Genomic DNA, 27,647 nt, shown 5'->3' with positions numbered 1-27,647 from the left:
CTAATTTGCAGCTTCAGCTGCTCCCACATTTGCACATAGCCAGTGCTCCCCAGGATAGCCTCGGGGTCTTCTCTCTGGCCCTTTCCGGGCGCTGGGCAACAGTGGGGACAGGGTTGGCAGGTCACCTAGCAGTGGTACCTTGGACCCAGTCATAGGCTAGAGCTCACCGGGGGTTCTGCTCGGACCCTTAGTTTCCTTCTTCATGGCCATAACTTGGAACATGTGAGCCAGCATGGCCCTGCCTGTGTCAGCGTTGCACACTCATCAGGATGCAGCATCGAGGGGTCTGTCCGTGGGTCACAGCCCAAGGCAGGCACATGCACCCCGATGTACCCACAGGCTGATACTGAGGTTCCCAGTTAGGGAGTGACTGTCCCTTGGCTGGCAGGGTGAGTGTGCCTGAGGGAGGTCCTCAGGCACTCACAAGCGGGGAGACTGGAGAGTTTCTGGGTGAATTGTGTGCTGGCACATTCCCAGATGGCCCAGCACACACCTGCCTAGTGGGGTGCCATGCCACTGTCTGCTCGGTGCACCCAGGAGGCCCAGAAGGCAAGATAGAGAAGTCACCTGGTTGGAGAGGAGGCGTGTGCCAGCAATATCGGGGCATAGGTGTGACCCCCTACATAGGAAGGAGTCCAGGGACTGAGCCCTTGAGTGATTCATCCAGTGGAGGTGCCGTGTGAGCCCTGTGCACAGAAGCCAGGGCTCACCCCTGTAGGCCAGCTGTCGGCAGGTGGCATCACTGTCAGGGTGCTGCTTATGGTAAAAGCCTCCGGAGAGTAAGCACCTTGGAACAAAGCTGACAAAAAGTTAAAGACCTTTATGGAGAAAATTAGAGATGTTTTTGAAAAGCAAGGAAGAATTGCTAAATAAGTGGAGCCGTGTGCATTGGGAGAACACCCCCACGTGAAGGTGCAGTTCCCCCATATTAGCTGGGGGCTCTCCAGCTCCTTTCCGGGTCCCACAGGGTGCGGGGGTGTTGGTCTAAATGTAGATGGACAAAGAGAGCCGGAAGAAGTGCGGTGGCAGGGCGAGTCTGGAGCCTGGCCGTCAGTTCACAGGTCAAGAGTGAGGACGCTCTCCTTGGCAGGTGGGAGAAGTGAAGGCCACCGTTCTGTGCTCCGGGGGCATGTAGGTTCAATGTCCCATTCACGTACAATCAAGACTCCTCAAGCCAGGTGGCAGGTTGTGGAGGGTGTGTTCGAGTCTCCTTGGGCTGCCTCATAAAGCGCCCCAGAGGGAGGGTACGGGGGCTCTGAAGCTGTCTCGTCTCGATGGTCTGGAGGCTGAAAGCACGATCAAGCTGAGGCCTCTGTCCTTAGCTTGAAGGTGCCCTCTTTGCATTCTCGTGGCGTTTTCCCTACGCCAGCTTCTCTACCCAAATGTCCCTCTTTGATCAGGACACCAGTCCCATTGGATTAGGGCTGCTCTGATGACCTTACTTGAACCTGTGACATCTGCAGTGATTCTAAATAAGGCCACATTCTGAGGCACTAGTGATAGGGCTTTGGCGTAGGAATTTGGGGTGCGGGGGCACAATTCAGCCCATAACTGAAAGTAAACACTCTAAAACCAAGAGAGAGGAAGCAGCAGGTTACTCCCCGGGACTCCCAGAGTTGGAGGCGGAGCTGAGCAAGGCACATGGGTGCTCATGCGCTGTGGTCTTTCAGGCCCTGCTCTGGCATTGTGTGTGCTCCAGGGAGTAAAAAGTATGACCAAATGCACATGTTCTGTAAGGCAGTTGGGTGGTCGAGCTTGGGTTGTCATGGTTAACGATGAGCTCTCCAAGATGGGGCCCTGGACCGAGGGCCTCACGGGGGCGCTCGCTGCCTGAGCGGGATGTTCCTTGTCCCTTGAGAGTAAACCATGTAGACATGCGGAAGGGACGTAGAGGACACATGCTCTCCTCACCAGTTGTCTGGCGTCTGTACTCACTCCCATTCCCCTTCAACAGCCTCATCTGGGATAGGGCTTTTCCCAGAGGGCTTCAGGGTCTGCATTCCAGTGACAGTCATGGTGTCATGTACGGTGTCATGTGGTGGGGCCTCAGCGCTGTCCTCCAGGGCTGTGGCTTCCATCAGCTTCCAGGAGCACGTGGACCCCAGGAAGGATGGGGTTGTTTCCAGGATGGCGTCCCTGCTCAGGCTGGCAGTGCTCCCCAACTCCGGACACCCCATCCCTGTCCCATGACAGAGCCCTGTTCCCAAGAAGGAGGAGCAGGTTGTGGGGGGTCTTCCTCTAGAAAGGATGCAGTCCCTTTGGGGCGCTGGATGTAGCTACCACCACTAGAGAGCCCTTGCTGTGGTCAGGAGCATCCTGGGAGCCGTCTCCTGAGCCCTTGGTGGGAAGACAGGTCTGAACACATTGCATAAGTATTCGCAGTCAGGGGTGACAGAAACACATGTCGGAAAATGAGTGGAAGATTTTAAAGTGCTTTCCAGACTTCCTTAATACCAGCTTAATGTCCCTGAAAGCGGTAAGTGCTGAGGATCGTGTCAGGTATGAGCAATAGTTTGTGTTTGCCGTCACTCACACACTGAACGCTGACAGTGTCACAGTGCTGGGGGTGGGGGGGCCGGAGGAGGCCTCCCGGGGATGGGAGGGGCCCTGGGCTGGCAGATGGGGCTCTAGGCCTCAGGAGGTTGCTTCTCTGCTGGCTGCGGCTGTCCCCACTCCGCACCCGCTGTCCTCACCTGCTGCCGGGTGGTCTGGGAAGACCTGCTGCCCTGCGATGGCCCCCAGCCTCCCTCCACCGCTTACCTGCTATGCCCTGCCCTGACCAGGGGTGGGGAGGCAGGAAGGTGGCCATGTCAATCCTGGTTTGCTGGGACAGCAGGGGCTCCTTCTGCCCACCTGGCAGTGGCCATCTCACAGGGCTCTCACCCTACCTGTGGCTCAGTATGGCCACTGTCCTTTCTCACAACTTGGGAGATGGGGGCAGCAGGGCAGTGCCAGGACCCAGGGGGCTGGTCCCACCATGGTGCCGTACTGCTCCCAGGCAGAGCATGCAGCCAGAGGGGCCCCACCCCAATACCTCCCAGGGCCTCGAGGAGACGGGAGCACCCAGGAGTGTGAGCAGTAGCTGCTGTGGGCAGTTGCTGGTCATGGAGTGCCAGGTTTCAGGAGTGGCCTAACAGCTCTCCATTGGCTTTAGGACAGGACAGCAAAAGCCACTGTGTGCTGCAGGGAACAGACGGGCTAGGCTTCTATGAGGGGACTGCAAGTTTCACTCGGAGACACATCCTGCCATACAGGACACCCCCGGGCACAGTTCAGCCGGGCCTCACGTCCCATCGGGGCACACCCTGCCTCGGGCTCTGCACGGGAGGGTCGTAGAGTTGGCAGGAGTGACCTGTACCATGGGGACTGAGACCATCCCGCCCGGGCTGGGCAGGGGGTAGGAGGGGGTCATGTCCCTGAACCAGGTAGCAGTCATGAGGCCACTGTCCCCCTCCTGTGGGCAACATGCAGCAGAGTTTGAGCTTGAGATTCCGGAAAAACCAGGTGCTCTTGCTGTACCCTCAGGTGAACTTTGGTACCATGGAGGGCTATGGGGGACCTCAGAGAACCAGGCAGGCCGATAAAGTCCAGTGGTGGGGGTGGTCTTAGCTGTGACATCCTCGCCACAACTAAAAATAGTCCTCAAAGGGCTTGGGCTGGCCTGCTGTAGGAGAGGCCCCTGAATTCTGCCCGCTAGTGTCCCAAACCTGAGGGGGTGGGAGGCCATACCTGCTCAGAAGGGACTGGCTGAGACCCTAAACCCTTTTTTTTTAAATCCTCACCCAAGGATCTATTTATTGATTTTAGAGATAGAGGTGGGGGAGGAGAGAGAGAAACTGATGTGAAAGAGAAACATCAATAATTTGCCTCCTGTACAAGCCCTGACCTGGGATCGAACCGGCAACCTAGGTATGTGCCCTTGACCGGGGATTGAACCCACAACATTTGGGTGTACAGGATGATGCTCCAACCAACTGAGCCACCCGGCTAGGGCTCTCTCTTTTTTTTCTTTCCTTGATCCTAAGCCCTTTCCATGTGACATCCCTGCTCCATTTGGAGGCTGGTTTGAGCTCTGGCAGGCAGGCGGCTTGCTGAGGTCTGACAGTGTGGCCCCTGGCTGGGAGCTGCCAGGGCTGTGGGGGAGGTCCCGTGGTGAGGACAGAGCCCCGAGGCTTCACGTGTCCTTCCTGGCCTTGGGCTTGTCCCCTGAAGGGCCCTCCAGGTGTTTTTCCCCTTTGGCTTCCCAGAGCCCAAGAAATGTGAAGAAAAGGCTGGAACTTGTCCCTCTTTGACATCAGTCTCTAGTGCAGAGAGTAGATTGGACCCACCATCCTCAGGAAGACGCAGTGCGATTTCAGTAGTTGTGCTGTGAGGGAGGGAGGGAGGGAGGGAGGAAGGGGGGGAGGAATACTAAATTTCCTTAGAGAACACAGTGTTTATCCAAAAGTGCCTTTAACACAAATAGGACAGTGCCTCTGGGACCAGCCTCTGTGCTGGTCCTAGAAATTAGCCCCTGTACTGCCCTGGGCACTGACCTCCCGGGCCTTCGGTCACCTCCCGGTCACTTCCTGGGGCTGTACCACTGTGGACAGGCATCACTCAGTTATGCTTCACATCTCGCCCTCGCCACGCAGCTGGATGGGGAGGGACCCTTTGTTGTGGGGCCCATCCAGATTCCACCTCTCGAGGGGAGGGAGTATCTATTGTTTCCTTTCCTTGGTCGGAGAACTGGACCACACTCATGAGGGGCGGGTGGGAGGGGGGCGTGGGGAGTGGTTAAGGCTCACCTAAGTGGGGCAACAGCGAGGGAAGAACCCTTGGTGCCTCCAGAAGGCTCAGGATCCCAGGGTGGGGCCAGGAAGGGGGAGTTCTCATCGCCTTCTGGCTAATGGAGCCTCTCTTGAAAAACACAGGTCCTTGCCAAGGACACCGTGGGCTATCCCAGCAGCCAGTTCAGGGCTGTAGCTGCAGATAGGGAAGGGCAGGAGCAGCGAGGGGAGAGGACTGGGGCATCTCCACATGGGTCCCTGAGGCCCGGGTCAGAGCCTCGGTAGCACCCTCATTGTGGGTGAGTGGGGTGATTCAGTTTCTCCCTCGGGGAGGTTCCTTGCTCAATCCCTTCTTGAGGTCAGTGCAGATCAGGGGTTAAGTGACTAGCCCTTACCCAAGGTCATCAGCACTTGTTCTATCCGTCATCTTTGGCTGAGGAACAGGGGCAACATATGGATGGGTTTTTATAGCAAGAGGTAAAAGCACGGATGCCGTGCTGCAAACCAGAACTCATTACGCTTCCCGTTGTCACCAGCTTCACACAGAGAGGAACGGGCCCTTGACCTCCACTTGTCCTAACTTTCCCAGCATGGGACTGTCGGGCACAGGTTCCCTTAACCTCCTGAGGCCTGTAGCACGACCACTCGTCACGGGTTGTCCAGGAACCCAGTGCGGTCCCGGGCAGCCAGAACAGCTGGTCCCCCATTTTCCAGCCAGTGCCCCTCCTCATGTGATGTCCTGAATCCCTGGGAACCTGGGACACACGGAAGAGCTTTGTGCCTCTTCCCCAGACAGGGCAGGCGAGGACCAGTGCTGGGGGGTTTCCCGCTGTGCTCTCAGCTCTGGGCCCTGCTAGGCCACTGCCAGTCATAGTGTCTTTGAGAGCAGAGTCCCTCGTGCTGTGTGTTCTGCAGCCTGAGCACAGCAGGCTTCATGAAGGTCATCGCCAGCAGAGTCCTCTGGGGTGCCATGACAGTGACCACACACATTTATTTGCCGAAAGTTTTGGAGGTCAGAAGCCCCATGTAGGTCTCATGGGGCTAAGCCCATGTGCAGCAGGGCAGATTACTGTCTGAGACTTCAGGGGAGAATCGTTTCCGGCCTTTTCTAGCTTCTAGAGGCACTGCATCCCGGGCTTGCGGCTCCTTCCTCCATCGTCAGCATCTGTCTGGGCTTTCTCCCGTAGTCACAGCTCCCTCTGACCACAGCTGGGAAGGGTCCTCCACTTCCAAGGAACTCTGCTAGTGCACTGGGTCCACCCAGACCATCTCCATTAACTCAGGGCCATTGGCAAAGTCATGCTGCCACGCCAGGTTCCACATTCACAGGCCCCAGAGCTAGGATGTAGACGCCTCTGGGGCCTCGATTCTGCCAACCACACAGCCATCCTGGCCCCCAGTTAAATACCACTGAAGACACACCTTGACTGCTTCCTACCGCACCCTGTCACCTGTCTGGAAACCCCCCAGCACTGACCCTTGGGGTGGGAGGGCGTTTCTGGCCCTGCAGGCTCATCTGGCTCCTGTGTCCCACTCAAGCAGCCACTCATGTATGGTTTGCCATCCGAGTCTTTGCTTTGAAAAACTATACAGGTTGTGTGTTTTCACTGTAGAAATATACAAAATTCAGATATCTGAAAGCAAACCTTCCTCTTCTCCCCACCCATTGGGAAAGACGCATCTCTTTCTTCTACCTCAAGCTAATTTCAGAAAGTTCTTTCCGCACCTGCAGAACCCAGAGGGTGGGGGTTCCCCCAAGGCTTGGGTGCAGCTACCAGTGTGACCTGGCAGTGGTTTGAACTTGCCCAAAGCCTTTGTTCTTTTGGGGAAGGCCGGAGGGAGCCTCTCCCACCTCCTACCTGGGCCAGCTCTCTCGCAGGAGGGTATGTGGCCTCTGGCCTCAGCTCTGATGGGTCTGTCCTCTCTCCTCACAGAGGACAGGAAGGGCAAGCTGCGGCCGGCCAAGGCCAGGAGCGACCGGAAGAAGAAGAGCCCCGTACACCCTCACCACCCACTCTTGCCCCAGCTGCCGCCACCACTGCCCACCCAGTTCTCCACTGAGGAGGTGCTGCCACCCCCACTGGAGCCCCCAGTGCTGAGCCCTGGCCCTGAAGTCACTGAAGAGAACCCCCTGCCACCTCCCCTCAATGTTGTGCCCCCTGAGACACCTGGCGAGGACCTGGAGCTGAAGCCACGCCCCATCATTCCCATGTTGTATGTGGTGCCATGGGCCAGCCCAGCCACGTGTGACAAAGGTCGAGTGTCCTGCCAGCAGGCCTCTGAGCACTTTGCCCAGAAGGGTACCACCTGGAAAGAGCAGATGGCCCCCATGGAGCTGACAGGGCCTGAGGAGGAGAGTGGAGCCGGCGAAGTGCAGGTGAGATGCTCTTGAGGGTCCCAGGGGCTGGGGGTTCCACCTGTTCCTGTGCACTGGCCACAGAGCATGGGAAACCGCCCCTGTGGCTCCTCAGAGGCGGCAGCATTGGTGTAGAAATCACTGAGGCTCCTGCTGCCTCTCCCTGGGGTCTCTCACCCCCTACTGGGGAAACTGAGGCACTGCTGAGCTAAACTCTGCTCCTGTCCCCAAGCTGTGACTCAAAGACGCCTCCTGTTCTGTGTTTCAGGCACCATCAACCTTTTCTAAGTTAAAGATGGAGATCAAGAAGAGCCGGCGCCACCCTCTGGGCAAGCCACCAACCCGGTCCCCTCTGTCAGTGGTCAAGCAGGAAGTGTCCAGTGATGAGGGTGAGGGAGGATTCTGTCCCCCTACTTGGGCCCCAGGCTGTGAATAACTCCTCTCTCACCTGGCACCTACCCCCAGGCCTCCCTCTGCCACCTGCCCCACCGGTCACCCTCACTGCTGCCTCCTTAAGCCAGGCCCTTAGCCTCTGTCACCAGACTCCTGGCCCTTGGACCTAGCCCCACCTACACAGCCTGCAGGGCTTCCCTGCAGGGACAGAGGCAGCCCCTGTTTTTGCTCATGTGACTAGAGGAAACCCTGCGTCGCCCTCCCCGGGCAGGCAGCTGTTACAGAGACACCCAAGGCTCTGACCTATGGCTGGCCAAAGGTGGGTGACACAGGGCTGGGGAGCCGCCAGTCGCAGCAGAAGTGATTCTTCCTGCTGCTGAGCCCAGCCGTGGACCTTGGAGGGGTTGCAACAATGAATGGGCTGTGGGAGCGGGAGCCAGAAGGGTGGGGGCTAGGAGGCGAGCAGCTTGTATTTAACACTCGGCTGAAAGTCAGAGCTGCTAGCTCAGGGGCAGAAACCCTGGGAAGGCAATTTTTCATCTTCCGCTTTAGCCTTCTGCTTGAGATGCACATGGAATTTGAAAATCATCTGGATGGCTTTTTTTTTTATTCTGAGTCTAACTTGAAGGCTAGTGGGGATGGTTCTAGAAGCTCTATGGATCACAGGGCCCAGCTCCCAGGAATAGAAGGGATCTCGAGGGAGATGAAAGGCATCCTGAGTCCCTCCAGGTAGCCTTGGCCTTACAGTCAAGAGGGCAGAGTGTCAGCGCGCTGGCCCAGCTGCTGTGAAGGTTGGGGCCTCAGGACTGAGCACCGGGTTCTGGGGCAGGCTCCCAGGGGAGCACTGAATGCAAGAGCTCAGGAAACAGCAGTGGGACATTGAGGGTAGGGCTGGTGATGGAGGCCCCAGGGGGTGACAGGTGTGGGCAGAAGAGATGCCTGTTAGTGGCCTGCATCTTACCTTAATAGGACTTCTCATTGACACCACCCCCTCCCTGACTCCCAGCCACACTTCTCTCTTGGCTCCTTTGAGCTCAAGAGGCTGCACCTGACCTGCCAGGGTCTGACCCAGCCCGTCTCCCACCCCCAGACGGGACCAGCTCCCCACCCCCAGCCTGGGTGGCTGGTGGCCTCTTGGCAGGGACTCAGGGGCCATGTAAGTGGGGACGCGTCACCACGAATGCTTGTGGCAGTAAAATGCTCATCCTTCAAGGCAGGGGATGGACCCTCAGGCATGGTTTAACCTTCTGCCTCCCTTCTCCCCACTCACTCTAGAAGCCTTCCCTTTCTCCGGGGAGGAGGACATGAGTGACCCCGAGGCCTTGAGGTCCCTGCTGTCCCTACAGTGGAAGAACAAGGCGGCCAGCTTCCAGGCCGAGAGGAAGTTCAATGCGGTGGCTGCCCTGACCGAGCCCTACTGCGCCATCTGCACCCTCTTCTACCCCTACAGCCAGGTGAGCGGGTGGCCTCACGGGGCCACACAGGGCCCAGCAGCATCCGTCTGCTCTCCTGCGTGCCAGTGTTGGCTCGAGCTGAAAGGAGGAACTCTGGGGCAGGTGATGGGGAAGAGAACCCACTTGCTGTAGGAGCCACAGTGGGGTCAGCGAGAGCCCGGAGGACTGGAATGGGACAGGCGGGGGTGGGACAGTCACAGCACAGCGGGCAGAAGCCCTTGGCAGTGCAGGGTGTGCTGGAGCCTTCCTGGGGAGGGCCACAGAGAAAGTTCCTGAGTTTTATCTATAGGTACTTGTCAGTGGGCATAAAATGGGGCCTTGGACGGAGGGGTGGGGGTACGGCATGGATATGTCACAGTCACTGTCCTTGGAAAGTTTCTCAACGTGGCCTGGCATTGGTGCCACCCAGGAGCTGGGGGCCAGAGGCGTGGTGACCAGCCAAGCCCCAGAGGTAGGCTGGGGCCGGGGCAGAGACCCCCACGTGGCCTGGCTGGGACACCAGTGGTACGGAGACCTGATCCATCTGCACTGAGCCAGGCACCGCGTCCTGCGCACTGTCCAGACCGGGCCCTCCTCAGTCCCGTGTTTCCCGAGTTGAGGAACCTGGCCTTTCCCTGCACTTTGTCATGTGCCACCGGCCTGCCCAGTTTCCCTCCTGACCTCTTATTTCGTCCCCTGTCCCCTCCCCAGCCCTGACCATAGCCTGTCTTCGGCTTTTTTCTCCCCACCGTAGGCCCCATTTTTCCCGACAGCATCTCACCATGGCCAGACCAGGTGTTTGGGAGGCTGCTGTCCATACACTCCCTGGCTGGAGACTCTGCCAGGCTCACCATGACCTTTGGCCTGACCACATGCCTCATGGCCTTCCTCAGCTGTGACATCTGCCTCTGCTCTCCGAAGCCCACACAGCAGCAACATGCTCTGTGATGCCCCACAGACTCTCCCACCCACCCAACCCAACCCCCTGCCTGTCAGACAGATTTTTGTCCATTCTTTGAGTTCACTTATCTGCTCCCTCTTCTGGGAAGCCTGTCCGCAGGCTGGCTCTGGGATGTCCCGCCCTGGGCTCCCCTGGCCTTCCTCTGCTCCTGCCCCTGCCTCTGTGTTTATCCACCTCTGGATAGTGAATTCCAGGAGGATGCAGCCAGGTCTCCCTTGCTTTTTTGGGTCCCCCCCACTAGTCTAGTACCTGGTACTTTCTACACACTAGTTCAGCTGCCCCGAGCTCTATGCCCTGTGCCAGCGGTGGTGTGCCCGTCTCCAGAGCTGCCTAGAGCCACTGTCTGTTAGCAGATGCAGCGTCCAGGGGAGGGAATGAGTGACATCCAGATGTCCTCTTCGGTCCCCCCTTAGTGCTGCTGGGAGTCAGAGTGCTGGCACCTGCAACTTCAGGTGTGAATCTTCTGAATTCCAGCTGTTAGCAAAGAATCCTGACTTTAATCAGCCCACCATACCAGTGGGCTCTGTGGGCCAACTGCTTCCGAAACCTGGAGCCCTCAGCCCTGGGACCAGGGCTTACTGGCCCTCGCTGTAAGCAGGGCTGTGGCTGGATATTCTGCCTGATTGGAAATGAAAGTCATTCTTGACTAATGGAGGCAGCATAGAGGGGTCGGGGGAGCCTGATGTGAGGCTCTGATTTCAAAGCTGGTCCCCTAATCTGAAGTGCCATCATACCCCCAACATCTGGCATTGTTCCCCCAGTGGAGTCTTTCTTCTAGGTCAGGAGCAGGGGCAAACCCTCCTGTCACATGTTGGAGGGCATTAGGGAGCCCTGCCGCCCTGACAGGCCTGGGGTGCTGGATCCTGGTGCTGTGGGCAGGGCGATCTCACCATGTTCCCTCCGTGGGCTGAGATCTGGAGAACCTGTTGGAGACTAGGAGACAGCCATCATGGGGCACATATTGGAGGTGGGGGAGCACCCACACAGGTGCCCAGATAACACACCTTCAGGTGGTGGTCAGGGCCACAAAGACAGACAGCAGGACGGCGGGCTGGGGCTGCTGGCCCCGTGGGCAGGCAGGGTCCGGAACAGATCTGGGAGCTCTGAGTAGGGGAAACAATGCGTGTACAGGCGCTGGGGCAGGATGGTGCCTGGCAGCAGGGGTGTTGGAGGAAGAGCAGGGCCCACATGGCTAGAGGAAGAGGGGAAGGAGCTGTGGGGGCAGCAGGATGATGCTGGTGCTGCGTTCAGATGTGACCCTAGTGGGGGGTTTTCAGTGGGGGCAGGGCAAGGTTACATTTGGGGGAGCAGGGTTGAGGGATAGGCGGGGAGGGCTGGTGTACTGGGGAAGCCCTCCAGGGGCCGCTCCAGGTGTCCTGGTAGGAGGCCCCAGTGTGGCAGCTGGGAAGGCAGGAGGCAGGTTGCGGCTCTTTGGACATAGAAAGCACATGAGGCGTGGACTGAGGGAAGCAAGGATGGCCCGAGGCTGAGTTGAATGATGACAGGTGGCCCCATGGAGGGCTCTCCACTAAAGGTACCCCACTTCTGCAGTCCCTACAGATGGAGAAGGAGGCCCCACAGGCCTCCCTTGGGGAGGGCCCCTCCATACCACCTTCCAAATGCGGCCAGAAGACACGGCCACTGATCCCCGAAATGTGCTTCACCTCCAGCGCCGAGAACACAGAGCCACTCCCAGCCAACTCCTACATCGGCGATGACGGGACCAGCCTGCTGATTGCCTGTGCCAAGTGCTGCCTGCAGGTCCATGCCAGTGAGTGGGGTCTGGACGACAGGCAGCCTGGGCTGAAGGAGGACTGTGGGGGCTGTGGAGTGTGGCCCCTGCGCACCCTCCTAGGACGGCCGCCCTTGCCTCTGTGGATCAGGGAGCTTTTTTCTCCTGGACTGCGGTTTTGGAACTTTCAAAGGACCTAGCGTCAGGGGGCAGGGTCTCAGCCTTCAGGGGCAGACTTCCTGTTCTTCCCCCTGGCCAAGGTGGGCCTGTCTGGTCAGCCTCCTTCTGGACAGTTCTGCTGACGCCCGCCCTGCTCTCTGGGGCCTGGGAAGCAGCAGGAAGAGATCAGGTGCTTGTCAGGTACCATGACGATTTCCAACTCTGTGCTTTGGAGCCAGAGTTGATGGTAAAGTTGCGATTCTGGGGGGGTCCGGGGCCTGATTTATCTCTGCCATCAGCGACCACCTTCTCCCAGACCATGACCCAAGGAGACAGGAGAGTGGACGTCTGTCCCCTTCTTGGGTGTGAAGGCTGGAAATGGGAGGTTGGGCTCCCTGGAAGGAAGGAAGCCTCATGGAGCCATTTAATTCTGTCTGCCCCCGCCCTATGGAGGAAGGCAGCTGTAGGTCTCTGTCCTTCATTTGTCCCCACAGAGGCTACCCGGGGCTCACTTTGTCTCCTGTCTGTAAGTCTCCAGGCTCAGCCTTGCTGGGCCTGGAGGGAGACACTCCACTCCAGGGCAGGCTCCTGGGGCCACTCTAGGAGGGCCTGTGATGGGGTTTCAGGGGCAGAGGCACCCCGCCCACCATCCTTAGGAGGCAGAAGGCTTAGCATAGGTATATTCCTTGAGACCTAGCCCTGGAGGGAGGTGGAGCCCCCACTTCCTCCAGGAGCCAGGTCCCCCAGGTGCTGACCTTGGCTGACTGCCTTGGGGGACAGAGCAGGGGGTCCAGTGGGACTCTAAGGCACCTTGCTATCCTTTGGGGTTTCCATGGGGACACAGAGCTGCATTTCTGTGGCCCTGCTCTCTCCCTATGTTTTTACCTGGGACCCTTCTGTACCTGGCCACTGCCCACTGCAGCCAGTGGAGTCCGTGTTTGGTGGGTGACAAGCCCCAGATGACTGAGGGCCCCTGAAGTGCTGCTGGGCAGTGACCCGAGGGTGAGGCAGAGTCCCTTGGTCTGGGGCATGCCCCCTTGCCTGCCCTCCTCCACGGTGCCCTCTCCCCATTTTTGAACCACGACCATGTTCCAGGGCAAGCCGCCTTGGTAAATCAGAGCTTCTGGCTTGTGGTTTCGGAAGTGACTCTTCTGCCCGAACGTTGGGCCGTCCCAGTTTGAACGCCAGTGTCCACAAGGCTGCCTTTGCATGTCTTGCACCTTCTTGGTCACTTTCCCAGGGTCTCAACTTAGCAGAGCTGGGGAGGGGGACACTGAGGGGACCCTGCTCCCCTTCCCAGCCTCCGTTTCCAGACCTTTCTCCTGCTGTGTGCCGTGCCGTGGACTGAGGCAGAGGGGCAGTGAGGGCTGTCTCCCTCAGTGCCGAGGCGGGGCTCCAGAGCACCCCCTCAGTCTAGGGTGCAGCTGCGGTGCCAGGCGCGCCCCGACTCAGCGGTCCTCTGCTGTCTTCCAGGTTGCTACGGCATCCGCCCAGAGCTGGTCAATGAAGGCTGGACATGTTCCCGGTGCACGGCCCACGCCTGGACTGCGGTAACTCACCCTGCAGCTGGGGTGGTACTCTGAGAGCCGTCCAGCCCCATGGGGGAGCCAGGCCTGGGCCCTGGGCTTGCCAGATCCCGCAGAGTGACCCTGGGCTGGTGGCTTCACCTCCCTGGGTCTTGGTTTCTTCACCTTGGCAGTGAGGGGGTGGAGCCGATGCACTCCTAGCCCCTCCTGTGGTGGCCGCTAGTTTGAAATGTAAGGACCAAGGGCAGGGGGTGGACCAGGTCCCAGAGCAGTGTGGGCGCAGCCCTCCCCTACGTCCCCGTCACCGTGGGCTTGTCTGGTCCCTGCAGGAGTGCTGCCTGTGCAACCTCCGGGGAGGAGCTTTGCAGATGACAACCGACAGGAGGTGGGTAGAAGGGGTGCTGCTGCTCCTCAGGGCCTGGGGTTGGGGGAGACCAGGAGAAGGAAACAGTCATTCAGACTGTCCCTTACGGTCTTGCAAGCCCTGACTGGCCAGCAGCAGCATCATGGACAGGGGCAGTGCCCACAGAGTGGAATGACATTGGGGAAAGGAGAGACGGGGGTACCCATGACCTCTGACCCTACCCCTTCCCGCCCTCCCCAGGTGGATCCATGTGATCTGTGCCATAGCAGTCCCCGAAGTGCGGTTCCTGAACGTGATAGAGCGCCACCCTGTGGACATCAGTGCCATCCCTGAGCAGCGATGGAAGCTGGTAGGATCCCTGGGTCTTGTCCTGTTGGGTGGGGGAAGCACCAGGAAGCCAGGTGCCATCAGTTTCCATTTGACCAAAAGTAGTACTTCTTGAATAGTCCCAAAGGTACAAGATACAAAAGTCAGAAGGCACAGAGGTGCCCAGAAAAAGCAAGCCCCCACCTCCAGTGCAGTGGACCCTGGCTCCTGGGCCTCTGTGCGGAGGTGGCCTCTATACACCCCAGGGCACATGTGGTTTCCACCTTTTTCATAAGCAGAAGCTGCACATACTTCACCCTGTACCTTTCTTGCTGCCTAACTGGTCCCTTTTTCTTTTTTTTTAATTGTGGTGAAAACACTTAGTGTGGGATCTTCCTTCTGAACAAACTTTTCAGTGCACAGCACAGTGTCACTAACCACAGGCGTGCTGTAGTGTGGCAGAGCTCGGACGCCTGCAGTGTGTGCAGCTGAGGCCGCACACCCGTTAGCTAGCAGCGCCCCTTGCCCGGCCCCACCCGGCCCCTGTTCCTCCGATTCTGAGTGTTGAACGGGCCTCGCATCAATGCAGTCCTGCGGCCTTTGTCCTTCTGCATCTGATCTTTCTCTCTGCGCACGATGCTGTCATGGCCTGCCCACGTTGCCACGGATGGCAAGGTTTCCTTCTTTCTCACGGCTGAGTCATATTCCAGTGTGCATGACCGGACCCCATTTCTGTACCCCTTGATCCATCAGTGGACACAGGTGGCTGCAGTGAACACAGTTGTGAGTACGAGAAGTACATTTTGCCCTTGCATTACTATTTATTAATTATTGTATTATTTGCCACACAAACAACTGTAAACCCTCTTTTGCCCCACCTGGCATATTCTTCAGTATCTTGTTTTCATTTCCTTTGCATATATACCCAGAAGTGGACTCCCTGGGGCATACGTCAGGGCTGTTTTGAATTTTTTGAGGCCCCTCCACACTGTCTTCCACAGTGACTGCCCCGGTCTGCGTTCCCCCTAGAGGGCAGGTCTCCCTTTCCCCACGTCCTCGCCCGCGCTTGTGTCTCGTCTCTTGTCTCCTTGATGGCAGGTGAGAGGGCTCCTCGTGGAGGTTTGGTTTGTGTTTCCCTGAGGGTCGGTGGTCTGAGCACCTTTTCATGCGCCTGTTGGCCACCCGTATGTCTTCAGAGAAATGTCTGTTTAGATCCTTTGCTCATTTTTAAATTGGGTTGCATGGCTGCTGTTGAGTTGCCAGAGTTCATAGCTAGCCCCTCTCAGTTCACGTTGCGCTTCCCCCTCTAAGGGGCACGTGGCCATCCTCAGCCAGGGTGCTCTTACTGGTAATGGTCACCCAGGCGAGCCTGGGGGCAGCAGGCAGGGTGGGCAGAGTGTGGCCATGACAGCACACACTGGCTTCCGTTCCTGGCTTGGCTGCTGGCCAGCTGCGTTACTCCAGACAGACTTCTTGAGTTCTCTGTGCCTCGTCCTTCCCATCCGTGACGGTGCTCGGCACGGTGCTCATTGATGGCCTCGCGGTAAAGCACTGACTATGCTGTCTGAGCATCAGTGCCTGCTTCCGGTTTATCATCCCTGTGAGTTTGTGGCAGCTGTGCTGGGGATATGTCCCACTTTCAGGGACGTATGGCATCCCAAGGCCCTTGGCTAGGGCATCTGAAGCATCTGTGGCTGCTTTTCCTACCTGGTTTATTTCCCAGCTGCCTGGGGCAGTCCTGGGATACCGGTGCCCCTCCAGGCCTACAGAGGGCAGAAGGCAGAGACCTTGGGCTGTGGGCAGTGGGCCTGGTGGGGAGTCCTGGGGGAAGGAACAGGGACACCCACTGTAAGCCCACAGGTGCTGGGCCACTAGGCAGGGCTGAGGGGGGGCTTAGGAGGACAGGGTCTCAGCATGGAGTGCTGGGAGCCCACGGGCGATCACAAAGAGGCTGGTGGCTTGCAGGTGATGAAGAGCATATAAGCTGCATCATTCAGGTGGAGAGATGGCGGGGCGCACAGCCTGTGATCCATCCTCCCCACAGACACTTTATGGAGCATCTGACATTTCCAGCTTGCAGCCTCTTCATTACCAGTACTTGTAGCAATGAATTAAAAATCCTTTTACACAAGGCTTGCTTGTACTGCCTAATGGAGCTGTGCGAGGAAGCCAGCAGTTAACTCCTGCTTGCCCAGCTGTCCGCCCACCTTCCCGGGGCCACACACAGGCCACATGCTCAGGAACAGCTACTCCTGGTCATCTTCCATCCCTCTATATCCCCAGGACTCCCTGGCCACTGGCTCTGGGGGGGTCCTGGTAAGGAGGGGCTGGCTCTGTCCAGCCAGTGGTCACCCCCTCGCCTGGCTGGCCCTGGTCCTGGAAAAACCCAGATACCACACAGGCCCCGTGCTCTGCTCCTGATGAATGGCATGGTGGGGGCCTGGCCCACATTCTTCACGACACAGAGACTCTGGGTAATGGGCTTCCACCCACGGGGGCAGGGGGATGACTGTGCTTTGAGTCAGGCCATGCCATTGGCTCTCTCCGGGGCTCGGGTGGGGCAGGTGACATGTGTGAGATCTTGAGACCTGCTGGCTTCCAGGAGGGACAGCTCCTCCTGGGGCCTCGAGGCAGCTGCGCTCACCTCTGCTGTGTGGAAGGCCCGGGGCCGGAGAGTCGATGCAGCTCAGGGCATGTTATATGTCAGTGCCTGTCACCCAGGCCAGCGGGAGAGTTAGGTATTGGCAGTTTAGTAATGAGACATCATTGCCATTGATTGGCTCAGCAGCTCCGGCAGTGCCCTTGGCCACCATGCTTATCTGGCTTTTGAACATGGTTTCAGAGCAATAAAGGCCAATTTATTAAATGCTCAGAGGGACGAGAACCTGGCATCCGCTGAGCTGGGGGCATCGGGGTGGCCCTGGGTGCTGAAGCTGTGGGAGCAGGTCACTCCAGGCCAGGGCATCCCCCCCACAGGCCCCCACAGGGGATGACAGGCCTCACTCAGACCCACCCACACACTTATGAAGGAAGCTACTCTGCAGTGCTTTGTATTCAAAATTAAGATAAAAATTTACCATTTTAAAGTGAGCTTAAAGTTCACTAGCTTTTAGTATGTTCACAGAGTTGTACAACCATCACCTCCATCTAATTCTAGAACATTCATCCCAAAAGGAAACCATCCCATTGTCAGTCACCCCAGCGGGCTGATACAAAATGGAAACCCAGCGAATCAGCACTTCTCAGGCCCCGTCCTAAACAAACCTAAAAACTTCTCATTTACTATTGTGAAGATAAAACTTCCCTTTCTCGATGATAATTCACAATGGAAACTTTTTCACACGAGGACCCAGGCGCTCCCAAGGGCCCTCGGATGATGAGACCAGCCCCTGGCCACCCACCTCCTGTGTCTGGGGATGTGACTGTTTGGACACGTCTCATGAGTGGAGCCACGCGCTGTGTGTGTGGCCTTTGTGTCTGGCTCCCTGAGCACCATGTGTCTGAGGTCCCTCCGCGCTGTAGTGGGGGCACTGCCTCATGTTTTATTGGGTTTTTGGGAGGCTGAAAACTGTTCCAGGGTGTAGCTCGTTGGTGCCCATGGCAGGCTCCTCTGCAGCGGGGCCACTGGAGAAGGGTCCTGGCAGCGGTCCTGGGGTTGGAGGGGTAGCCACAGGCCAGGTTGGTTTGGGGAGCCTCTCCACCGTGGTCAAGAGTCCAGCTAAGGGACTCCCTGGGCTCGTCCCAGGGTGCCTCCAGCTAGCCAAGGCTGGGCTGCTGTGGCCTCTGCAGCCCTGGGTCTTGAGGGTCACCCCCGGGGGACAATCCTGGGGGTGAGTCCTAAGGGGGGAGCCAGGTGCCTGCGTGAGTCCCATCTCCCCTCCACGTCACCCCAGAAATGCGTGTACTGCCGGAAGCGGATGAAGAAGGTGTCTGGGGCCTGTATCCAGTGCTCCTATGAGCACTGCTCCACCTCCTTCCACGTGACCTGCGCCCACGCCGCCGGGGTCCTCATGGAGCCGGACGACTGGCCCTATGTTGTCTCCATCACCTGCTTCAAGCATAAGGCAGGAGGCCACACGGTGAGTGCCCAGCCCTCCCACCCTCCCATTGCCCGCCTGCCCCAGCGCTGATTCGGCCCTCTCCCTGCCCCCAGGTCCAGTTCCTGAGGGCTGTGTCCTTAGGCCAGGTGGTTATCACCAAGAACCGCAATGGGCTTTACTACCGGTGCCGTGTAATTGGCACCACCACACAGACTTTCTACGAAGTGAACTTTGATGACGGCTCCTACAGTGACAACCTGCACCCCGAGAGCATCACCGTGAGCTTGGGTGGGCGCTGGGCGGGCAGGGCTGCGGTCAGGAAGCCGGGAGGTTGCACAGTCCCTCACAGGAATGACCTGTTTCCAGGGTCACCGTGACCCCACTGGGCGGGTCCAGGCCACAGCCCCCACGGGGAAAGCACTGCCGGGCCAGTCTAGACCGGCCTAAGCAAGGGCGGTGCTCCAGGGTGGACAACTGTGACCGTCCCCACCCCACCCCCTCCAGGTCACCCCTTGCCCAGCACCGGCTCCTGTGCGTGCACATAGCTTGAGTTCGTCAGAGAGAGCCACTGGCTTCTCAGTACAGTTAAAGCGCAGGTGGCACAGCACAGGGAGCACCCAAACCCGATGGAGCCCAAGGGTGCCTGTGCCCTGGGACCTGCCGCCTCACCTCCCGCCAAATTCTTGCCTCCGACAGAGTAGAGACTGTGTCCGGCTGGGACCCCCGCCCGAGGGGGAGTTTGTTGAGCTCCGGTGGACTGATGGCAACATATACAAGGCCAAGTTCATTTCCTCCGTGACCAGTCACATCTATCAGGTGAGCAGGTCCTGACTTCCAGGTCAGGGTGAAGGGGACCTGCAGGCGTGGGTGGGGCCCTCACATGTCCTGTTGGAGACAGATCCATCTTTTGCTCACCTAACCGAGAAGGTCAGGGCTTACTATATTTTTAAGCTGGGAGGGGCCTCAAATTGTCTAATATTTTCCTCTTGACAGACGTTTTCTTGATTTGTGTGTGTCTGTGGTAAACAGAGACTGCATAAAATGTACTGCTTTAACCATTTTTAAGCATGCAGTTCAGTGCCCCTGGCTTTTGTGTGTGTGTGTTTTTTTAAATGAAGATGGTTGTGAGCCTCTCCCCATGTTTGCGGAAGGGACGTTGTACACGAGTGTGGGATCTTAGGAGAAGAATCATGCCTGTCCTGGCGACCGCGGACAATGGCTGCAGACTCTTTGCCCATTTGCTTTCTTACGTTGTCTGTGCCCCCGTCACTTTTAACCACACCCCTCTCCCCATCACTGCCCTTACCTGACGAGCGAGGACAGGAGCAGGTCCATGCGGACGCCCCTGGACCAGCGCCCTTCTTGGCAGTAGAGCCTCGGCAGCCAAGGGTCGGGGGGCCTTTTCAAGGACCATGGGAGCCCGGCAGTGGCCCCGAGGCACCGAGCCTGAAAACTGTGCCCCTCGGCAGGTGGAGTTTGAGGACGGGTCCCAGCTGACAGTGAAGCGTGGTGACATCTTCACCCTGGATGAGGAGCTACCCAAGAGGGTGCGGTCTCGGCTGGTAAGTGGCTTCATAAGGTGGGCCTGGGGTGAGCTGCCCGCAGAAGCCCTCAGTAGGCATCAGGGATGTGGCCTTGACCTCCCTGCAGTGGCCTTTGCTCCCACTGGGGGGCAGCTGAGGGCGGCTCCCAGGGAGCAAGCCTGCTCTGTGGCAGATGGGGGCAGGTTGGAGGGCCCTTCCCAGGGACAGCCCAGCGAGGGGAGATAGACCTGCACCGCCGGCCTCCTGGGCACTTTGTGATTCGCCCACACTCAGACCATCTGCCGCCTGCATGTAGAATCTGAGCTCTGAGGTTGGCAGTGCAAAAAGAAACGCTTTTCCAAAGCTCATCCCTTTTCAAAGGGAACAGTGAGTCCCAGAGGTGGGAAGCGACCAGCCTTTTCTCCTAGCCTGCTGCTGTTCTCTTTCTTTTGTGTCTAATCCAAAGGCCAGGTTTTGAGGAGCAGGCGGCTGTGGCTGTGGGTGAATGAGCTCGGAGTGGGCACTGGTGGGGGTTGCACAGCTGACCTCAGATGCCAGGTTCCCTTGGGGAGCAGACAAGAGCTGCTGACAGATGAGCAGCTGCTCCCCCCTCCCTCTGGACGGCCCAGTTCTCCTCCCAGCCGGCCCACGGGACAGACCTGCCAGGGGCCAGGGACTGGAGGCCTAGGACTCCCTGCGCCCTGCCTGCTAAGGGGCTCACAGGATTGGGGGTTTACACGGACACAGGAGCACTGAGAAGCCATCCCCAGTGACTGACTGACCTTCTAGGAAGGTCATTAGGTGAAGGACAGTGGCCTTTGGACCCCAACAAGGCAGGCATGCAGTCCAGCCAGGTGCCTGAATGGACTTCCTATTTCAGTCTGTCCGGGCTGCTGTCACAGAGCCCCGTGGACTGGGCGGCTTACACAGCGTGCAGGATTTCTCACCACCCTAGAGGCAGAAAGTCCGAGATCAAGGCGCTGGAAGATCTGGTGTCTGGAGACCCACTTCCTGGTTCACAGACAGCCCCCTTCTGTGTCCTCGCGTGGCAGAGAGATATAGATAGAGGTCTAGAGAGATCCACAGATAGGGAGGGAGGGAGAGGGAGAGAGAGCGCCTCTCTGGGGCCCTTTTTCTAAGGTTGCTAATTCCGCTCATAAAGGTCTCACCCTCATGCCCCAGTGCCTGCCCAGGGACCCCACCTCCTAACACCCTCACGTTGGTGGGTACAGCTTCAACACAGGATTTGGGGGGACACAGACTTTGCGCATGTAACATCCGCTTCTGCACTGACCCCGTGCCATCTGGTTTCCCGCAGTCGGTCAGCACCGGGGCACCGCAGGAGAGTGTCTTCTCAGGAGAGGAGGTGAAGGCCGCCAAGCGCCCACGAGTGGGCGCCCCACGCGCCGCCGAGGACTCTGGGCGGAACCCAGACTACCTGGCCTTCATGGAGAGCCTCCTGCAGGCGCAGTGCCAGCCCAGAGCCCCCTTCTAAGACAGCAGCCAGCTGTCCAGCCCCCCTCGGCCCAGCGAAGCAGGCGGCAGCAGGCCCTGGCATTTGCTTGCTGTGAGTTCCTGTCCTCGCCTCCCTGCCCCGAGAGGCTACCTCCGTGCTCTGCGTGGACAGGAGCAAGCAGGATGCTGGCAGCGGCTCCAGACTCAGGGAATGGGGCCACGCCGGCTCTAGGGGGCCGGCAGGGGCTCGCGCCACCCCCACTACTCAGATCCGTAAACCACGTAAGCTCTTCTTCTCGAAAAGGTGCTACTGCATTGCCTGCCTCCTGAGCAGCCGTTGAGATTGTGACTTCTGTACATAAATCACCTTTGTGAGGTTCTTTCTATAAATACCTATTGTTTAAAAAAAATTCAAGTAAAAAAGGAAAACAAAGAAGAGGAAAAAATCCCTAAAGTTGTTTTCTAGATTTGTGGCTTTAAAAACAAAACAAAACATTCTTTTTATCAGAACCGAGACATGCTGAGGGAGACAAAAGCATCTCATTTTTTGTTGTTGTTGTTGTTGTTTTAAAATCTTACTCATTTGTGAGCAGGCAGGGAAGTGCGGCGAGTCCTCAAGGGTTGGGGGGCGGGCAGGACGCCCAGCGACAGACAGCGGCCTGGCACTCTGCTCTCTCCCCGACTTCATGACGGTCTGAGCAGCTGGCATCACCTCCTCGGTCCCCGCCAGGGCCCACAGTGCCGGTCCCTCTCTCTGCCAGGCAGGAGGAGGCTGGAGTACCTTTCAGTGGCCATGTGCTGGCCATGGGTATCCCTCCTGTCAGCGATTGCCTTTGCAAAATAAACACTCTCTTCTGGTTTGTTCCCTCTTTTGCTTCTTCCCCCATGGGCACCTTTCCACAGCTGAGGCCTGCGGTATGTGTAGGCCGTCCCTGATGCCACCCAGGCCTCGCTGCGTCTGCTCAGGGTGTGTGACCTCCTGCAGCTGGAGCAGGCAGGCGCCTGGCTTCCCGGAAGGGAGGGCTTGGAGCTGAGTCAGGCCTCCCAGGTGGCCCCAGTCCAGCTGCTTCCCTGCTCAGTGAGGCCTGTGTCCCCAGGCTCCCAAGTGCCCCTGCTTTGGCTGTGGTCCTACGTGTGTCTGGGGGCCGGGGAGGGCTTCCTGGGACACTGAGGGGCTGGCAGCGCCCCATGTCTGTCTGTGCCCCAGATGTCTGGGAGAGAGCAAGCGAGAGAGGGCATTTCCGCTTTCAACTGGAGGGAAATCTGCCCCCAAGAGTTGTGGGTTGAATTGAGGAGAGAGAAGAAATGTGCTTTCGTGTGAGCTCGGGAAGGACGCCGCCAGCTCCGCCTGCCTGCCGTCTCCGTCTCTGCTGTCCCTGCTCTTCCCTGCGGAAGGACTGAGAGCGTTATTTGCGTGTATAAATTTTTTTTTAATTAAAAAAAAAAGTGTTCTAAGGGTTACCAGGCCAGAGAGAACTATTTAAGGAAAATGGAGAGTATGTAAATGAGCCGAGAACCTTTCATTTCCTTGGTGGGGGGAGGAGGGCAGGCGCCCGAGCCAGCAGGGGCGGGGAGGGAATGAGGGGAGTCAGCGAAATGTGGGGGTCTCCCTCTGCATGCAGCAGCCCCGCCTGGTGGTGCTGTCACTGTATTCATATGTAGTTTGAAAAATGCTATTTATATTGTAAAGAGAATAAAAAGAAACAGGCAGATGCCTCTGTGGCCCTTGGGGTCCTGGGGGGTCCAAGGGATAGCCAGCCCCACGGCGGGGGCTTGGCCGCGCCCCTGTCTTGGGTTTCCGGACGACGTGCAGACGGGCCGCCACGCAGCCGAGGGGAAACATGCTTCCCCACCAAGTATGTCTGTGTCTCTGTGCAGAAACAAGAGCCCACCCACCTTGGTTTTTTCTGACCCAAGATTAAGGATGTGCTGTATTTTTGCCTGATTTCCCTGCCTCTAGGCTCATAATGATTAAAGGCTCGTGAGCACTGCGATCGCAGGTCCATGTCATTGGTGTGTCTTCATTTCTGACGGTGCCAGGCGGCGGGAGGGTGGTCTCCCCCCAGGGGCACAGCCGTGGGGCCTCCCCAGGGTGGGGGGCTGGGCAGCAGGTGGCCTGGCCCCTCAGTGGCTCCCAGCCCTGAGGGTGGAGGACAGTTCCTTCCTCAGCCGGATGTCCATAGCTTGTATCCGTACAGACACAACCCCCTCCCTGCCCCCCGGCCCCAGAAGCTTTCTGGTCCCGCTCTCAGGCAGGTGGGTGCCAGAGGTGGCTGTGGCAGTGGGTCCCCTCTGCACAACAACCAAGGCAAGACGCTCTGTTTCTGACTCCTGTCTTGTCTGGAAGAAGTGACTGTCCTCCCTCCTGCCCTGTCAGCCTCTGCCGGGTTCCTGTGGCATCTGAACGGTGGGTGTCTGTTGGGCATGTGAGACTGTGGGGTCTCCTGGCCCTGGGGCGAGTTGGGCCCCTAGCATGCATGGATGGGTCACCCATCCAACGAGTACTGGGGACAGCACCAACGTAGTGATGCTGGCAGGAGAGGCAGGCAGGAAGTGGAATGTGTGGGACGTCCCCAGAGATGTGAAGGACAAAGGGGAACATGATAGGGTGTGCTGTGAGCAGCGTCACAGTTTACACAGGAGTCCTGAGGGAGATGAGGGAGGGAGCCGAGGGGGCAGCCCGTGCAAAGGTCCCGGGGCAGGCCTGTGCCTGACTTGTTGGAGGAGCAACCAAGAGGCTTTCATAGCTGCGGCAGAGTGAGTGAGGGGGAAGCAGGAGGGGGCAGGGGCAGGTCATGCAGGGTCTGGTGGGCTGCAGGGAGGACGTGGGCTCTTACCCCAAGAGAGGTGGGAGCCCTGGAGAGCAGTGGACGGAGGAGGGATGGGACCTGGCTCAGGTGCTCACAGACACGCCCTCCCGCTGCTGCAGGGAGGACAGATGGCGGGGGTGGGGGGGTGACAGCGAGGGTGGGAGCTGGGGACAGTGCGGAGCACACAGAAAGGAGCACTGGCCTGGGCTGGCATGGCGCAGGCTGGGAGTGAGGAGAGATCCGCAGCTCAGATGGAACACAGTCCCCTTGAGAGGAGACATGGGTGTGGGGGCCGGGCGGCCTTCAGGAGGTGTGGGCTCACAGGTGGTGTAGTTCCTGGGCAGGTGAGACCGGGACTCTGGACCGAGCCCCAGGGTGTCCGTGCAGCGTGGCGGAGAGAAGCGGCCAGTGACACGGGCGCACCCTCTCCAAACCCCGGTCCTTCCTCTCAGGACCCTCGTCCTCGCAGGGCAGGTGTGGCCTGAGCAGAGATTTCCTTTGGTAGAATTTCCATCCAGCCACCCTCACCCCACCTCTTAGACCTCCCTTTTCAGAGAGAAGCTGCCTTCAACCACACCAGGTGCAGTTGCCCCATTTGCTGCAGAGGGGCTGTCTGTGTCACTCACCAGAGCAGTGCTCTCCCAGGCTACGCAGAGCTCGGTGGACATGTCCAGTCCTCAGCCTCGGGGCAGGGCCGCACGGCACAGACAGCAGACCTGGGTGGTCTCTGCACGGCTGCAAGATGGCCTGCCACCACCACCAGTCTCTGGAACATCATAAAACAGGGAGGTGTTTGGGGCTGGCCCTCGAGGTTCGCAGCCAGGGCCGAGACACTGGACTAAATCCCCAAATGTGCAGCCACGTGGAGCCAATGGTGGCTCTTTTACCCCGGGGCACTGGGCCCTGTGCTGTGCACCCGAGTTTGATTAGTTTATTCACACAGCAAATATTTCCCAGGCAACTGCCTTGTGTCTGGACCTGTGGAGATGGCTGACCCAAAGGGAGACACGGTCATTGCTTTTGTGGAGTTTAGAGTTCAGGAAAGCTGACAGAGGATGGAAACCTCAGGGACCATAAATAGTCTCTGATGCGTGCCCTGGAGGACGAGAATGGGGGCAGAGGCCTGTTGGATGGCATGTCTAACTGGACCCAACGCCGCATGGGCTGGCCCATCAGAAAGACGGGGGCGGGGCCGGGGCCACATTGTTAGTTGAGTGCCCCTGTCCTCCTGGGACAAGGCCCGCAGCCTGAAGCCCTTGAGCCAGATTCAGCCCTCCACTTCTTTTTATAAATGAAGTTTTATCAACAGAGCCATGCTCATTCATTTAGCATCGTCTGTGGCAGCTTTCACTCTACAACAGCAGAGCTGAGCAGTAGCAGCTGAGACCCCCTGGTCCCAAAAGTCAGGTGTATTTAGCATCTGGCCTTTTACAGAAAAGATTGGTATTCACCCCAGACCCAGTGACCTAGGGGGCCTCCGCACCTTGTCGTGCCTCCGACAAAATCATCCGCCCACAGGACAGCCTTCAGTGCTGAGACCCACCTTTCTCTCAAAGTTCCAGGTTAGGCCCCCTGGGTCCTAGCAGACTCCCCCCACCCCCGCCCTGCCCCTCCTCCCACAGGAAGCACAGAAGAAAGAGAAGACCTGCCAGGGACGCTTCTCCATTCATCCATCATCCATCCGCTGGGGACGCTGCCCTCCACAGCCCGGGCCCTCTGCTCATCCTGCTGTCTGCTGGCGGGAGAACCAACCGTGTCCGGCGTCCAACCGCTACAAGCCACGCCCGACCCCGGGTGACCACCCCTGGCCGGTGCAACAGAGGATTTAGGACTCCCTTGGCCTCTGCAGCCTGGGTGTTCCTGGCTTTGGTGACAATGCTGACATCTCTGTGTCTGCTCCTCATCTCTTCCCCTCTCCCCCTCCCCAGTGAGACCAAGAGGGGCCCTCTGGCACCCACCCCAGAGAGCAGTATTTATAGATCAGATTTACTTAGCACTTTTGCTCTGTTAATGGAGAAAATAAGGATTCTTTGCTGCCACAGGCAGTGGGGAGGGGTGACACCCGGCGGCTGGCAGAAGAGAGGCAGGGAAAAGTGAGTCTCTGGGTGCCCGTTGCTGCCTCAGTGCAGCATCCGTCCTGCTGCTAGCTCCCAGGCAACAGGGACAGACAACTGCCCTCCCCACCACTGACTGGGGGACAGAGGAGGGGCCAACCAAGGGGCTACCCCCCACCCCACCGCTGTACCCCAGTTAGAAAGTCTGGTTCTCTCAGGTCAGCCCTTCTGTATCGACTTCATGTGAACACACGAGGAAGTCATAGGCACTGGACCCAGGCTCCTCTGAGTCAGAGAAAAAACCCACAGATAATAACCAAGGGGATCGGAAGCTGGAATGGGCCTCGTGCTGGGTTAGAACCAGCGTGCCGGTGCTACTTCCCAGCGGCTGCTCTGTGGAGGGAGGTCTCCGGGATGGAGGGAAGCACGTGGGCAGACAGAGCAGGCGCAGAGGGAGTGTGGATGGCGCATGTGTGCACTGGCGTGCAGACCGTGGTGCCCAGTGGCAGCGGGCACACTTGGCCCCTGGATCTAGATTTCTAAGTACCATTCTCCGATAAAAGGAATCAGACCCTTGGAGAAATCATTAATTTTATGCCTGGAGCAGGAAAAATAATAAATCTGGAGTACCTTGTGTTGCCGGAAAGTAGGAAATACAAAGAAAAAGAAAAAAAGGAAAAGAAAGAGAAGATGCAGACCTGTGGAAAGAGAGGACACAGGACCCACACCTAAGCCACTCCCAATGGCCAAAGCCAGAAAAATTTGAGCAAGACAAATTCCAGTATTGGATTAAACTTATAGAATAAAATATCCAAATTGCTACAAATAGTTGAATTGATAAATAGATGGGTGGGGGGAGAAGGGACAGCTCCTCCTCACAGATGACCTCTGATGGTTAGAAATGCAGGCAGGGAAGGGGGAGAGGCGCCTACGTTCAGCCCCTCGGCAAGCACAGACAGAGAGCCCTTGCTGTCTTGGCTCCGCTCCAGGAGCTTGGGCTCCGTGGGGGCGAAAACAGTGTCCCTGCCCCTGGAGCTCGCAGTCTCTCAGGGAAGGCAGGCAGGACAGATAACCAAGTTATGGAGCAGGTTAGAAGATGGTAAATGCTACCTGGAAAAAGGGGTGCTGAGGTATGATTTCTATATAGGATATTCAGGATCTCACTGAGAAGGTGGCATTTGAGTGAAAACCTGAAGGAGTGAGTCAGGTGTGTTTCTGGGAGAAGAGAGCGCCGAGTGGAAGGCATGGCCTGTGCAAAGGTCCTGGGGCAGGACCATGCCTGGCTGTTAGAGGAGCAGTGAGGAGGAGGGCTGTGTGGCTGAAGCAGGATGAGTGAGGGGAGAGAGGGTGGGGGTAAAGGGGTAAAGCAGGCAGGTTGTGCAGGACCTTGTGGGCTGTGGGGAGCACTTGGGCTTTCACCTCAAGGGAGGTAGGAGCGCTGCAGAGCTGTAGGCAGAGGAGTTGTGAGACCTGACTCAGGGGCTCAAGGCGCCCTCTGGTGGCTGTGGTGGGAGGGCCTACTGTGTGGGGCCAGGGGAGGAGGGGAGGAAAGGGTGGGACCAGGGCGGAGGGGACTGCAGGGTGATGATGGGGGCTGGGCTGGTGGAAGGAAGGAGGTGACTGACCAGTCTTTGGGGTCAGCAGGATGGAGGTTACTGTGACTCTGAGAAGGGACAGTTAGGGTGGGGCAGGGGTGGGAAGCCTGGTTGGAGCATCCACATTTTTACACACAGAATGGCCCTGTTCTTTATTAAAAAAAAAAAACA

At 58.2% G+C, this 27,647-nt stretch overlaps 1 protein-coding gene across 2 annotated transcripts in view; it reads left to right on the top strand.

Moving 5' to 3' along the window:
• KDM4B (lysine demethylase 4B) overlaps nucleotides 1–23,016 on the top strand; it is a 126,673-nt gene extending 103,657 nt beyond the window's left edge. For both annotated transcript variants that reach the window (XM_045830952.1, XM_045830949.1), the window contains 12 exons: nucleotides 6,704–7,146; nucleotides 7,394–7,514; nucleotides 8,794–8,972; nucleotides 11,464–11,683; nucleotides 13,277–13,353; nucleotides 13,659–13,714; nucleotides 13,934–14,042; nucleotides 17,893–18,078; nucleotides 18,153–18,317; nucleotides 18,736–18,855; nucleotides 19,509–19,601; nucleotides 20,881–23,016. In XM_045830952.1, the coding sequence (XP_045686908.1) occupies nucleotides 6,704–7,146; nucleotides 7,394–7,514; nucleotides 8,794–8,972; nucleotides 11,464–11,683; nucleotides 13,277–13,353; nucleotides 13,659–13,714; nucleotides 13,934–14,042; nucleotides 17,893–18,078; nucleotides 18,153–18,317; nucleotides 18,736–18,855; nucleotides 19,509–19,601; nucleotides 20,881–21,057 (1,946 nt within the window). In that variant the 3' untranslated portion in view covers nucleotides 21,058–23,016. The remainder of the gene's footprint in view (nucleotides 1–6,703; nucleotides 7,147–7,393; nucleotides 7,515–8,793; nucleotides 8,973–11,463; nucleotides 11,684–13,276; nucleotides 13,354–13,658; nucleotides 13,715–13,933; nucleotides 14,043–17,892; nucleotides 18,079–18,152; nucleotides 18,318–18,735; nucleotides 18,856–19,508; nucleotides 19,602–20,880) is intronic.
• Nucleotides 23,017–27,647: the final 4,631 nt, after the last annotated feature.

The sequence above is a fragment of the Phyllostomus hastatus genome, unplaced genomic scaffold, assembly GCF_019186645.2.
Source record: "Phyllostomus hastatus isolate PE091 unplaced genomic scaffold, TTU_PhHast_1.1 phas_contig_159, whole genome shotgun sequence".
Taxonomy (NCBI): domain Eukaryota; kingdom Metazoa; phylum Chordata; class Mammalia; order Chiroptera; family Phyllostomidae; genus Phyllostomus; species Phyllostomus hastatus.
This window is presented reverse-complemented; position numbering and strand designations above follow the sequence as displayed.